This window comes from Microtus pennsylvanicus, chromosome 11 (assembly GCF_037038515.1).
Source record: "Microtus pennsylvanicus isolate mMicPen1 chromosome 11, mMicPen1.hap1, whole genome shotgun sequence".
NCBI classification, from domain to species: Eukaryota; Metazoa; Chordata; class Mammalia; order Rodentia; family Cricetidae; genus Microtus; species Microtus pennsylvanicus.
Genome location: NC_134589.1, coordinates 92,913,333 through 92,928,534, shown reverse-complemented (window position 1 = coordinate 92,928,534; position 15,202 = coordinate 92,913,333). Strand labels below are relative to the sequence as shown.

Sequence of the window (15,202 nt, the reverse complement as noted above, 5' to 3'; positions counted from 1 at the left end):
ATAGACCACACATATACACACAGAAAAGACACAAGGAAAGTTGGGTCTAGAATTCTAGCTACTTAGGAGGCAGAGGCTGGGCTACAAAATGAGATTGAATCTAGTCCAAGCAACATATTAAGACCTTGTCTTAAAATTTGAAAAGGAAAAAACATGGGAGAGGGTTTTCTAAGCCCCTATCACTATCCAAGGATGTGTAGTTCATGGTTCCTGGGAGAGGGAAAGAGATTTCCTTCTCTTTGTGTAGGAACTGGTTAGTTTCCCATGCTTCTTTGACTAACTCCTCACCCATGTTCTTGTAAGCAACTCTAATTAAACTCGCTGGACTGCCAAAAATACAACCCAATGCAACACAACACAGCACAACACAACACAACACAAAATACAGGGAGTCAGTAAGAGTGGAAGCTGAACAGGAGAGGCCAATGGTGGCGAATATGACCAAAATACACTGTATATATGTATGCAAGTTCATAATGAAACCCATTGTGCGTGGTTGATGTATGCTAATAAATAAATTTTAAGTATTACACATGGGAATGGCTCAGTGGTGAAGCACTTGCCTAGTTTATACTGGGCCCAGGCTACCATCTCCAGTGTGGAAGGGAGTGATAAAAATATTCGAGGAGGAGAACCGTGTGATGCTCTGTGTACGCTTTTTTTTCACTAGGTGGGAACACATTAGGAAGCCCCTCCCCACTCTGCAGCCCTGTAAAATGAAGCTGATAAAAGATATGAGTGTTGATGAGGCAAAAAATGAATTTCCAAGAAAGCTTTCAGGAAATAATACTAATTATTTTCCTGTATATGCACATTTAACAAAGTAAATACTTTGTCTGCCTCATTTGGGCCTTTCAGCCCAGATGAGCTGTTCTAGTCATATCAGAAGCCAGGGTCTATAAGTGTGATCATCCCCTAAGTCATTAACGCACAGGCCTAGCCTTTAACTTTTCTCATTGTGGACAGCTAAACCTGTGTTTCTGTTTCATGCTGAGTTCCTTTAGTGTGGGCAGCAGGACTCACTTTAAATTTAGCTCTCCATGTTGAAGCATAAAAAGTTACTTATTTACCATTCTCCCTTGCTTTAGATGCCTGCATAGGTTCAGTTTTTGTTCAAAAGCAGTATTGTCTCTACAAGTTGGTCATTTTGAGCTCCCTGAGGAAGAGCTGAGTTAGAGACAGGTTTGGATGGGCAGAGCAAACACCTCGTTGGTAGTAATAGCTGCCGTTATCAGGCAAACTGCGTACTGAGCACGGCTGTAAAGACCTATGTGGACCCTCGACAATTACCCCAGTCTCACGGGCTGCTCTTCTTCTAAGCCTCATCCCACAAGTGAGAAAACAAGATGACTAGTCCCCTAGTAACAAGGGGATGGAACCTGAACCTCATGCTCAGGGCTTCTCTTCAAACACCACACCCTATCCTTGTGTTGGCTCCTGACAGAAGCATCGCTACCACCCTTCACGTCGTGTCTGGCTTTTCCACCAGCCCCTTCCTTATTCTTTCTTCTTGCTTCCCTTTGGCATCCTTGATGTACTCTAGAGACACACATACACAGGCACATACTACATACCATACACTACATACACACCACACAACACATACCACACACACTACACATGCACATACCATACACACACTACTCACACACATCACACACACACCACACACACACTACACACACCACAGATACTACACACAAACATCACATACCCACACATGCGTGCTCCATACACCACACGTACAGTCCCAGCCATATTAAGCTCAGCACCACCTGATGATTACACTGCCAAAGTCCGTTGGAGGAATCCCCATAGACTATTCTAGAAATACCCACTCTGTGGGGATGGATGCCTGGGCTGACGTCTCTTGGAGGACCTGCTGTTCAGGAGGCTTTCTGCCTTAGTCTAATGGTGCTGCCATCACAGAATACCACAGACTGGGTCATTTATAAGAAGAGAAAGTTATGTCTCACAGTCTGAAGGCTTGTCTCAGGTCAAGGCCTTAGTGCTGATTTGATCTGGTGAGAACTGTATCCTTCTGAGGGAAAGACTTGTCCTCACAGGGCTGAAGGAAAAGCTACCAATACTACATAGGTAGAGCCTTTCTAGGGCCTCAGACCCACCTGTGAGGGAGGAGCACTTCCCAGTCTTACCACCACTTGTAGCCCTGCCCCTTAATACCATCATAGTAGAGGACTTCCAGTTTTGGAGAGGACAGTCAAGGCGGCCTCTCTCATGCTCCGGGAGCACCCCATCTCTCCCTACCCTGCACGGTGGTGACACTGTCACCCCTGCTCCTCTGTCATCTGGGCTCCCTCTTTGGGTGCATCCCTGATAACATACTGTAGACAGGAAGTGCTTGATAAAGTACGTGGTGAATGAACACTGGTTTCCCAAAGCCAAGCCACAGCCAACCCCAGGGATACATGCACAGAGGCATGTTTGAAGACAGCGGCAGCAGAGACAGGCTGCCGTCACAGGGTGCTCAGCATGGCTTGCTCGGCCTTTTCTCTAGTGCAGGGGCTGCACCCCTCCAGGAAAAGCTGTCTCTGTCTTCCTTTGCAGCACAGCCGGACAGTTTCCTGGATACAGGACCCTGCCGGGTGTTGAGATCAGGGGTGGGTATTTACAGATCCGAGCCAAGCCAAGTAGACTGTGGAGCCAGCCCCCAGTCTCTTCTGTCTCCTTCAGCCAGCAGACACAAGATGCCTTCGTGGAAGAGCTGTTAACATTTATTTTAGTTCCCAGAGGTAAAACATGTAGTCAGCCATTCTTCAGCGCAAACGTTAGAGAAATGCGTGGAGCATCGTGGAGGCGAATGGTCTCTGAGGCTGTGTCTGCCTGGGAAAACTGTGGTACCCCCATTGTCACCATCCTTCCACCTTCTAGGAGTGTGTTCTCCACCCACAGAGAGCAAGACCCAGCTGCATCCCAGCCAACCGTGCTTTCCATCTGTGCTGATTGTAATTTTTATCCATCATAGGTTTGAAGACATACCTGATATCGGGCCAGAGAGCCAAGGAGTCTCACTGCAGCTGTGCAGAGGCCCTGCTTTCTGGCTTTGAGGTCATTGACGGCTCACGGGCGTCCTCAGGCCCTAGGGGACAGGGGACAGCATCGCCAGGGAGTGTCAGTGACTTGGCCCAGACTGTCAGAACCTTTGATAACTTTAAGGTTAGTTTTTTTTCCTCTCTTTCTCTCTTCTACGACTTTGTAGTAATTCTACAATAAAACACATGAAGTAATAAATACCATATGGCAGATGACTCAGGATGCCTTTCAATTGAGTTTTCATAATTTAAGAGTTTAGTATAAAGTTAGTTACATTGTGCATTTTAATATGCTTGCATCTTTAGCATTTTATACACCTCATTTCCTCTGCTTCGCATAAAGATACTTTGCTTTTTTTAGTTTTTTTTTCCCCTCTATGGTGTCTTTGGGGACCTCTCAAAGATAATGATAATGACAGTAAAGGTTATTTCCTCACATCTGCTCTGAGAGCTGGAATCTATTTTATTTTGGAGACCACCTTAAATACTCTCCTGTCTCTTGAAATCCACAATTTTGTGATTATCTTTTTTTTATTCCTTACTTCCTTCTTCTCTTTCTTTTGTTGTTGTTGTTTTTCTTTGTTTTTGTTTTTCAAAATAAAAGTCAGGGTTTCTCTGTGCAGCTCTGGCTATCCTGGAACTTGCATTGTAAACCAAGCTGGCCTTGAACTCAGAGATCTGACTACCTCTGCCTCCCAAGTGCTGGGATTAAAGGTCTGCACTACCACTACCTGGCAATTCTGGGATTGTCTTTGATTGTGTTGGTATGGGTGAATCTTGCAGTGCAGTTCCATCCTCTGAAAAAAAGAGCATTGCTGAGAAGATGCTAGTATTTTGTTACTGGAATAGAGATTTCCTGGGGGTAGTCTAGAAGTGCATATTACTGGGCAGACATGTTATAATAAACTACTGGGGGAATTAACACACTCAACTTTGGGCATAAGAAATTTTTCTCATTGAGAGCTGTTTTTCATTATCACATCGGATTTAATTTCCCTACTGTTTTTGTTTTTACTTTTACTTATTAATTCTGTCTGTCTCTCTGTCTGTCTGTCTCTGTGTATGTGTGTGTTTGCATGCATGCTTCTGTTGCCTGTTGGTGTGAGCATGCATCCACATGGAGACCGGAGATCAACCTCTGCTGCTATCCCCAAGAACCGTCCGCGCCCCCCCCCCCACACTTTAAAAACAGGCTTTTCTCACTAGTACCTGGGGCTCACCAGTTAGACCAGACTGACAGACAGGTCAGTCCCCGCCTCCTCAGCAGAGGAGTAAAAGTGCATGTCACCAGACCCAGTTCTTCACGGGGTGCCAGGATCAAACGCAGGTCCCCGTGCTTACACAGCAGGCGTTTTACTGACTGGTGTTTCCTTACCCCTTCTATTTATTTTCACTTTTAAATATTTGCTGTTTCCATTTTTAAAAAGAGAGCAAGATACTTCTAGAATTCTTTGCTGTTCGGAGCTTTCCGATAACAAGAGTACGATGATAGGGTAACAGCTGTGGTCTGCTATGACTTTACCTACATTCTTTAGCAGATGTAAGAGCTCGCTGCATGCGCATAAGCTTAGAGTTGCATAGGCTGGATATAGTGGCTTATGTCTATAATTCCAGCACTCAGGAAGCTGAAGCAGAAGGATTTCTGTGAGTTTGAAACCAGCCTGAACTAGAGAGCAAGGCCCTGACTCCAAAAGCAAAAATAAAGCTAGCTCTCTAATGTGGCAGTATGCTGGGGTATTTAAGCGCCCATCACCTGATTACTTCTGGTCGCTGCTGTGTCCAGGTTTATTGAAAGCCCTTGTGTATCATTGTAGTCATGTGCCTTATGAGTTTAATAAAGCTTCTCAACAGATTGGACCAAATAATCCTGGTATGCGGCTGTGCTGCATGTAGCCGGATGGTCAGCACCATCTCTGACCTCTGCCTACTAACACCTCAGTCAGATCCTAAAATGTCCCCAATGTTGCCCAGTATCCCCTGGGAGAAAGGGATGAACACTGAGCTACTGGCCTCGGTGACAGCCTAGGATGGCAGTGGACCCCTGTATATGCAGGACAGCCAGCATATCTGACTTTGCCTGAACTGCCTACCTTAGAGATGGGGACAGGTACTTCACCATCAGTAGTTGGGGTACCCACCTTATAGACTGACTTAACACAGGTAGGGAAGGATTTAAAGATGTGGCTTCCTGAAAATGTTCTTTTTGCATATGGAAAAAATGGTTTTTCCCAGGCCTCCAACTGAGCCTTATTTAAGCAGGAAAATAGAACTCAAAATTCAAAATTAATGACCTGTGTTCATCTGCTTGTTGGGCACACATGACTGAGTGCCCCATGAAACACTGGCAGCTCTAGGATTCTATGCCTTAAGACAGATTTCTCTTATATTAAAAGACCATTTTCTTATAGTTGTAAAGATTTGTTTTGATTTGAAGGGCAGAAACTACTTATCATGTTCTATTGCCATACGCACATTTCCAGACAACATGAATTCTTGGAAATGGAATATAGGATCCATCAAGTCGACTGAACTGCCAAGACATTTGTCAGAGAGGAAAAGAGAAGGTCTTTGTTTCCCTTTTAAGAGAGAAGGATGAGTTAGCTCATGAAGTATAATTTCTGGGTTCTAGACGGGTAGTTTGGACACTTGGTCAGCATTTGTCTGACTAGAGCTGTCCCAGGATATTGGAATCATTTGGATCCCGCATTTGGGGTACACAGTACCTGAAAGATAAAGGGCAGGCCACGTGATGGACCAGCTACTGCCAGAAGCCTCCTTACAGCCCTATCTCCCCAGCAAGAAGTGAACAGACTTCCATCCTGAGAATTCAGTAGCACTGGGTAATTGTGCTGTGATTACACAGAACACCGAGTGTGCATCCAAGGTAGTGAAGATGGTGGCCAGTCCTATAAGATCCCCTCTCAGGTAGGAGATTTGGTAAAACTGGTCTAGTTTCTCCAATACACCTGTCAGCGCCTTGCACAGGTGTCCTTGGCTTGTTGCCTTAGTGATAGTGTCTGCCCTAACAGGAGCTTCCACTGAACTGGGATCCTACGCAACATCTGTTTACTTCCCCTCAGCAGGCTGCTTTTTCTTTGTCAGTGACCACGTCAAGGAAAGCAAACTCCTTGTGGATTTACGAGCATGTACCCTGAGGAGGCCTAGTTTAAGGTGATGTCTCTCAAAATATGTTCCCTTGTGCGGTGTATCCTTTAGACTAACACAGGTGTGAGAAGCAGGGCAATCTGGTCCGGTTGACTTGTGAAATTCTGAGTCAAACAACACAGACAGGATTTCTCTAACCACAGGACTACATTAGCAACCATTGTTACCTCTTCCAAGAACTGACAATCAGAAAGGTATTTGGGAGGCAGTCTTGCTATACAACCCAAACCAGCCTCAAACTCACAATCCTCCTGCCTCAGCCTCTCTAGTGCTGAGAACAAAGGCGGCGGCAGCACACTTGACCCTGTTTCTCACAACTATAAGTCAGAAAATATATATTTTTTAATTAATTTATTTATTATGTATATATACAGTATTCTTTCTGTGTGAAGGCCAGAAGAGAGCACCAGATCTCATTACAGATGGTTGTGAGCCACCATGTGGTTGGTGGGAATTGAACTCAGGACCTTTGGAAGAGCAGGCAATGCTCTTAACCGCTGAGCCATCTCTCCAGCCCCCCAGAAAATATTTTTAAAGAAATTTTGAAGCCCCTGAGATGACTCAGTAGGTAAAGGTGCCTATCACCAAAGCTGACAGCAGAGTTCAGGCCCCAGGACTCTCATGGTGGAAAGAGAACGACTCTCACCGTTGTCCTGATTCCCACAGGCATGCCACAACATGCATGCAACATAAATAAACAAAAATGCAATAAGGAGATTATGAATATTAGTTGAAGTAGAAAGATATGCATAATACTGTTTAATGAAAGTTATCAGATGTGCAGGGCTATGTGTAAGTGAAATTTCCCAAAATACAAAATATTTCCCTCATTTTGTTTTTCTCGTGGAATATTTCCACAACATAGTAACAATTTTGTTTTTTTATTTCTCTTTCTTTTTATCTTAAGATAGGGTCCCATGCAGCCCAGACTGGCCCAGAGCTCCTCATCTCTCTGCCCTGCTCGTGCTTCTGGGATTACAGTCTGTGCTCCATGCTCAGCCGAATCTAATCTGTCCTTTACTTGGATTGTTTTCTGTTTTTTAAAAACCAGCCTTTGTTTTTCAGTCCCAAAGCCTGTAGGGTTGAGGAATTACATTAGAAGTTCAGTAATCCAGTGTTCTGTGGCTCTAGCCAAGGCGGCTTGGAGATCTGTGTCTGAATTCTGAGTTGTTTACTCTCGGTTCTGCCTCCAGTGTTCCTGTCTGCCTCCTGTTCTCAAGATGGTGGAACTTTTCCTTCTGTGGCAGTTGCTGTTTTGTGCTTTTTCTAAGGATTCATTTCTGTTTACCTCTTAATCTGTATCTCAGCAGAAATCTTCTGTTTGAAAATGCCCAAACGTCATCTTTTTAAGTGACAAAGCCCTGGCCAGAGGTGGCATCGTTAGCTGGTGTCTTCTTCTCAACTCGCAGAACCCAGTGTGTGGTGGTTAAGGTCAAGTTTTTTCTTTCCCTTGGGCTCATAGTTCTTCTATGGCTTTCTAACTGTGTGACTATATATAGGTGAGCCCCTTCTCTTCTCTGCCTTGTTTCCTCTTGTGTAAAATGGAACTTTTTGTCCCTGTTTCATGGGTGTTTCTGAAGAGGAAAAAAAGTGAGACACAAAGAACTTAGAATTCAGTGATGTTTGCTGTCATAGAGTCATCCTTACTCCAGCCAACAATGTCCAACACAAGTGTCATGGGAGAAGATGCTTCTTCTAGTATCAGAACACTCTGCTAACTAGTTAGTAAGCCGTAGACTAAACAGGTAAATCCAGGACCTCGCTGATGTTTCGTCCTCCGAAGAGGCTTCCCCATTTCCTCCTGTGGCATTTATGGAAAGGGACAGGCATTGACTTCAAAATGATTTATCTTGCAATGGGAAATCGCCTTAATTAAAAGCAAACAAAAAACAGCAACCCTTCTTTAATAACTCTGTGCCATGCATTCTGACTGGAATTAGGGTATGTGCACTGAAGCATGTCAGAATCAGTTGGAAATGTGCCCATGTGTGTTAGAAGGGTAGTTATGATTCTCCTTTCAGAGCCCATGTCCACCAAGGGGGAGGGGAAAGGTGAGTTTCCAAGGACTCTCAGCAAACTCCTTGGCCTGTAGGTGTGCTGTTTAGGGGATTGTAGCACTCCCTCTACTGTATATGTGAGGGTAGAACGCTCAGAAGAGCCTGGATGGCTGTTACAGCAGCTTGGGTCATTTCAGGTGATCAGGGTCTATCTAGCAGATCAAAGTTCTGGGATTTTTTGAAGGCCTTCCTTGTCACAGGAAAACCCCACAGTGATCAGGGTTCAGGAGCTCTTGAGTCAACCCCAGTGTCCACAAACTAACTGTCTGTCTTCGGAAGGCTTTTATCTTTTTGTACCTGAAGCACAATGGTTTTTGGCCGGGCTGTCTGTCCAGTAATCCCCAGTGATCCTCTGCTCTCTGCCCCAGCTCTAACACCAGGATTACAGGCTTCTGACCACTCTTAGCTTTTTCAGTATGGGTGCTGGGATCTGGGTATAAATTAGTGAAGTTTTTCTAACATGTCTGCCAGTCTTGCTCCACAGTTAGCTGTGCCTCCCAAAGTGTATAGGGAAGGCTCTCTTCTGGGTTGGTGGGAGGTTCTTGGCAATAATGGAGATGCTAGCAGCTGCAGGGGAGAGTGGGGAAAGTTTCACAGTTGTCTCAGTGCTCAGCAAAAACTGGGTTTTAAGATGTTTTAATTCAGATTGAAATTAGGCTGGGGGAACAGTCACAGGAAAATGGCTGTGGGGTGTAGAGAAAGAGACGAAGCCTACACCGTTGTACGTAGTAGATGCCTCGTGCTACAGAGGGTCCTCCAGACTGAATGGGGTCTTGAGACAGGAGAGCGTCTTTCCCAGGAAGGGTGGGTTTTTCTGAAAATTTGAGGTTTTTTTTTCTAAGACAGGGTTTCTCTGTAGCTTTGGAGCCTGTCCTGGAACTCACTGTGTAGACCAGGCTGGCCTCGAACTCACAGAGATCTACCTGTTTCTACCTCCTGAATGCTGGGGTTAAAGGCGTGCACCACTCCTCTTGGCTTTTGTTCTAAACTTTTAATCAAGAAAATCTCCCCCAAAAGAAAGAAGCTGAGAAAGAACGAGACTAGCAGAGTCCCATTTTCAGAGTTCAATGCAATGATCTGCTCCAGGTCTAGGCCCCCCTGGTACCACCCTGCTGAGAATGTCCTGAGACAGCATCTCCCATGACTGCTGTGTTCCCACTTGTTCAGCCTTTTATCCATGGCAGAAATGACCCAGAGGGTTAGTGAAGTCAGTACCTCCAGAGTAGAGCTGCAGACAGAATGAAACTGCTCTGAAGCTGTGTGTGATGTCACGTGCCTATAATCCCCAACACCCAGGTTGTGGGAGCAGGGTGATTACAACCTCAGAGACAACCTGAACTAAGCTGTGTGATGAATTTGAGAACACCCAGGGCTATATAGTGAGACAATGTATTAAAAAAAAATACTTACTTTAAGTGTGTGTGTGGGGGCATCCCATGGAGGCCAGAAGAGGGTGTCAGATCCTGTGGAGCTGGAGCTTCAGGTCTTTGAGAGCCTCCTGACATTGGTGTTGGGGTCTGAACTGTGATCCTCATAATTGAGTAGCGTGAGCCCTTAGCTACTGAGCCATCTCTGCAGCTCTGAGATCATGACTTTAAAATAATAATAATAATCTGTTCTTGAAATACTCTGACATACTTTACACATACCTCCTCTGTTTGCACTTATAGTAATATACTTTAGGTAGACAAAACTCCACTTTGTAAAAGAAGGCTTAAAGAGGTTTTCCACCTATTGTGTGGTAGAAGCAGGACCACTGTGTCAGGGTCAATGACTTTAACCCCTGAACTAAAAGGCTCTTCTCCAGTCTTAATGTTTAAAAGTTGTTGGAGAAATAATAGCTATTTGCTGTTTCACCCTCCCGTTTTCCAGATCTTTGGAACCTAGGGGTTTGACTCAAGTTAGTGCCTTTTAAACCATAAGGCCAGCCTGTCCTTACAAAGCTGTGCCCTTTCCTTCCTTAGTCAACTACTGGTTATAAAATGTTCAGTGTGCCCCCTGGAGGAGCAAGCCAATCACTGCAACCAGTACAGGTTCTCATCCCCAGTTGGAGGCTCAGAGGGTCACTTTGTGCTGGACATTGGATGATTGTGTGTGCGTGTGTGTAGGCTAGAGGTCAGTGACAGGTATCTCCTTCAGTCTCACTGAACCTGGCGCTCCCTAATTCATCTCAGGTAGCTAACCAGGAAGGACCAGGGATCTTCCTGTGGCTACTTTGTCAGTTCTGGGATTACAGGTGCTCACAGCTGTACCTGACTGTTTTTAAAAATGGGTTCTGGGGGATGCATGGCAAGTCCTGCACTCTTAACACTGTCCATTAGCAAATGCTTGAACTTTAATCCAGTCAGTACAAGATGTCTGAAAATCATTTTGTTGTAGCAGGGTGGTGGTGGTGCACGCCTTTAATCTCAGCACTGTGGAGGCAGCGGCAGGTGGATTTCTGAGTTCGAGTTTATCTTGGTCTACAGAGTGAGTTTCAGGACAGCCAGGGCTATATAGAAACCCTGTCTTTACTCTATTCCCCTCCAAAAAAAAAAAAAAAACCACACTAACCTGAGATACCTTCTCAAACAAATCATTGAATCAGTTTAACAAGGGAGCATTCAGTCTTGCGGACATGAGTTTTGGAGCGTAAGCACAGCACCGTCGGGATGGCTCCCTGAGAAAGCGCTTGCTTGCCACGCAGTCTGAATGTGATCCCCAGAACCCACTTAAAAATAGAAGGATAAAACCAGCTCCGTGAACCTACCCTCTGACTCCTGTATACGCCCCAACCCAGCATACACGCACACAAAGTTGAAATTAAAGAATATAAGCAGACTTTACCTGTGAGTTAATGTATTTGTTCAGATATGCTAATTAATAAATGATAGCTACTTTGGCATGCATATTTCCATCTTTCAGTTGAATATGGATGTTCAGTCTGCATTACATCAGATTCCCAAACTACTTAACTCCTTAGGATCTTTATGCTTTAATTTGTGCAGCAGTGATCTGTAAACCCTTACTTGGGTCCTGCTCTTGCTCTTAGATTATGAAGTGTTATGTATTTTTAATTTCCCAATAATATCTAGTCTTCCATAATTAATCATAGTGTTTACTAGTTCTCACTGAGAAGAAATCATTCTCATTGACAACTAGCCATTGCCATCCCTAGGCTTCTGTGTCACCTTAACAGTAGAAGTAACTCTGTTCAGGACAAAGCGAGTTCCGGGAACTCCTGTACTCCTTAAAACGTCTCTCCAAGAAAGGCTTTTACATCTTACACATGAGGGTCCTGAGGTAAGGTGGTCTTAGTGAGCAACTGAGCTCCTGAATATGAGAACGACAGACTTCCTCCTTCTCTGCCTGTACTTGGTCAGCAGTTTCCTAAAACTTGGAATTTCTGGGCCGCAGGAGGGACACAGACACTGCAGCTCTGTTCCTGGCACAGGACAAGCGCAGTATTGGCTTTGTCAGCATCAGTAATGGATGGGGTGGGGCTCATGGGGCTCTATCCCTCTGTGCTGAACTTAGTGGCTTACTGACAGATTCTGGAAGAGGGCAAATCATTGTCTGTCCAGTGATAAACCCACCAGGTTCTAGTGGAGAATTCCAAACCCAGGGTCGCACATACATTCCTATGCCCTGTGTTTTATCTAGTGGGTCACAACACAAAGCGAGAAGATGGGAACATGGGAAAGAGATTCGTAGGAAGGAGGGGAACTGACAGGAGTGGAGGGAGATAAAAAGAATGAGGCTGAGAGTAATCAGAATGTACTATATACAAACATGAAATTGTTTAATTTTAAATTATGAATCTAATTTTAAGAAAAGCAGTGTGTCAGGGGTTTGTGTGTGTGGAAGCAGGTGTTGGGGTTTTGATTTATTATGGCTGAGTGACGTCCCCATGTATGAATGAGCACAGGTGGTTGATCCATCAAAGCCCATGGGCATTTGTATTTCCTTTTGGCTGTGCTGCCCTGAGTTTGTGTGTAGGGCTTGTTTTCAGTTTGTGCTGCCAGTTTGTTCCTAGGTCTTCCTGAACCTGTGTGGTTCAATGAGCCTTCCCCTTGATTCCATCATCTCTGTGTGAATACAGGTTGTAACAGCAACCTTGGAATGTTTGAATCATGTATCAGGGAAGTATTTTGCAAGTATATTCCTATGCTGTGTGTTTTCTCTCAGACTTGCCCTTCTTGTGGAATCACATTTGCTCCTAAATCTGAAGCTGGTGCAGAAGGAGGAACTGTGCAAAATGGCTGTCAAGACGAGCCTAAGGCCGGCACCAAGGTAACAAGCTCATGGCTGTTGTTCCTGTCAGTACCTCTCCTGGCGCATCCACCTAAGGTGACATTCCCTTCTCGTCAACTTCTTAGTTCTCAGAATAGCTTCTCTTAGGTAATAGTGCACCATGCCTTCTAGGCGTGGTTTGAATAGACCAGTAACTAAAATGACAGAGGGGCTGAAGTCTAGCTCAGTAGTGAAGGTAGAGCATGTATTTTGCATGTGCAGGGCCCTAGATTTGATCCCCAGCATTGAAGAAAAATAAAGCAACAAAAAGATTGGCCAGTCAGAGCCAGTCCATGTAAAGTAGAACTGGATCTGATTCTTCAGGGGCAACCAGTTCAAGAGGCTTGGGTTACAGGGCTATGGGCTGGGCTTTCTATTTGGTAGAATGCAGAGGTGCGCAAGGGACAAAGCGGCTCCTCCAGGTAAGAGATGTACCCTAGAAGGAGGCTCCTGAGGCAGAGCTAACAGCCTGGAGCCAAAGCTTTGAGGCCAGGGCAGGCCTGGAGTGAAAGCAGAGGAAAGCCTGAACAAAGAGCTGCAGGAGACTCTGGAAACTGCTCCTGGGACCCCCTCTCTGTCATTCTCCCTCTGCCTGTATCAGCAAGGGACTCAGATGGGATGTTTCTCATAGCCAGAGGTTCCCCAAACTAAGTCCTGTTCATTCTTCATCCAGAAGCCTGGGTATTCCTTTCCCAGAACCTTCCCTGTAGCTGTTTTCTGTGTTACGCTGGTCTTTTTCACCTCATGGATATTCTAAGACCTCTTTTTTCTTTTGGCTGCCAAACACCCAGACATGTCCTATCCCAAAGCAGGGCCTCAGGCAAAGCAGGGTAAGGGGAGAAGTGGAATGTTGGGTGGAAACAGATTCCCAGTCCTCCGTCTGGAGGCTCCAGCATGCTGCGGGCTGGGTGAGAAGAGTGTATGCTCCCGGCCACTACTTCACTCCTCTGCTCCTCCCTCTTTGTCCTGAGGCAGGCTTCCGGAGGACCCAATTCCAAAACCCAGAACGGACTCCTGAGCCCTCCTGCAGAGGAGAAGCTTACCAACAGCCAGACCTCCCTGTGTGAGATCCTGCAGGAGAAGGGACGGTGGGCAGGTGTGAGCTTGGACCAGTCAGCCCTCCTCCCGCTGAGGTTCAAGAACATCCGTGAGAAAACTGATGCCCATTTTGTGGATGTCATCAAAGAAGACAGGTAAGACCCCATAGCCAGCAATGTGGCAGAGTCTGCAGTTGTGCAGCCCTAGATGAGGCAGAATCTGCAGTCGTGCGGCCTGCAATGAGGCAGAGTCTGCAGTTGTGCAGGCTGTGATGAGGCAGAGTCTGCAGTTGTGCGGCCTGTGATGGTGGCAGAATCTGCAGTTGTGTGGCCTGCGATGAGGCAGAGTCTGCAGTTGTGCGGCCTGCGATGAGGCAGAGTCTGCAGTTGTGCAGCCCGAGATGTGGCAGAATCTGCAGTTGTGCGGCCTGCAATGAGGCAGAGTCTGCAGTTGTGCAGGCTGTGATGAGGTAGAGTCTGCAGTTGTGCGGCCTGCGATGGTGGCAGTCTGCAGTTGTGCGGCCTGTGATAGTGGCAGTCTGCAGTTGTGTGGCCTGTGATGGTGGCAGAGTCTGCAGTTGTGCAGGCTGTGATGAGGCAGAGTCTGCAGTTGTGCGGCCTGCGATGAGGCAGAGCCTGCAGTTGTGCCGATGAGGCAGAGTCTGCAGTTGTGCCGATGAGGCAGAGTCTGCAGTTGTGCGGCCTGCGATGAGGCAGAGTCTGCAGTTGTGCCGATGAGGCAGAGTCTGCAGTTGTGTGGCCTGCGATGAGGCAGAGTCTGCAGTTGTGCCGATGAGGCAGAGTCTGCAGTTGTGCGGCCTGCGATGAGGCAGAGTCTGCAGTTGTGCGGCCTGCGATGAGGCAGAGTTTGCAGTTGTGCCGATGAGGCAGAGTCTGCAGTTGTGCGGCCTGCGATGAGGCAGAGTCTGCAGTTGTGCGGCCTGTGATGAGGCATAGTCTGCAGTTGTGCGGCCTGCGATGAGGCAGAGTCTGCAGTTGTGCGGCCTGCGATGAGGCAGAGTCTGCAGTTGTGCGGCCTGCGATGAGGCAGAGTCTGCAGTTGTGCGGCCTGCGATGAGGCAGAGTCTGCAGTTGTGCGGCCTGTGATGAGGCATAGTCTGCAGTTGTGCGGCCTGCGATGAGGCAGAGTCTGCAGTTGTGCGGCCTGCGATGAGGCAGAGTCTGCAGTTGGGCGGCCTGCGATGAGGCAGAGTCTGCAGTTGGGCGGCCTGCGATGAGGCAGAGTCTGCAGTTGGGCGGCCTGCGATGAGGCAGAGTCTGCAGTTGGGCGGCCTGCGATGAGGCAGTCTGCAGTTGTGCGGCCTGCGATGAGGCAGAGTCTGCAGTTGGGCGGCCTGTGATGAGGCAGAGTCTGCAGTTGGGCGGCCTGTGATGAGGCAGAGTCTGCAGTTGTGTGGCCTGCGATGAGGCAGAGTCTGCAGTTGTGCCGATGAGGCAGAGCCTGCAGTTGTGCGGCCTGCGATGAGGCAGAGCCTGCAGTTGTGCCGATGAGGCAGAGTCTGCAGTTGTGCCGATGAGGCAGAGTCTGCAGTTGTGCGGCCTGCGATGAGGCAGAGTCTGCAGTTGTGCGGCCTGCGATGAGGCAGTCTGCAGTTGT

General features: G+C 46.8%; 1 protein-coding gene across 2 annotated transcripts in view; it reads left to right on the top strand.

Annotated features, from left to right (window-relative positions):
• Adcy9 (adenylate cyclase 9) overlaps positions 1–15,202 on the top strand; it is a 116,876-nt gene that overhangs the window by 76,025 nt on the left and 25,649 nt on the right. The window contains exons 3-5 of one of the 2 annotated variants that reach the window (XM_075941825.1): positions 2,987–3,177; positions 12,443–12,547; positions 13,523–13,740. In XM_075941825.1, coding sequence (XP_075797940.1) covers positions 2,987–3,177; positions 12,443–12,547; positions 13,523–13,740 — 514 coding nt within the window. Of the gene's footprint in view, positions 1–2,986; positions 3,178–12,442; positions 12,605–13,522; positions 13,741–15,202 lie in introns of both variants that reach the window. The other variant, XM_075941824.1, reaches the window with a different exon arrangement.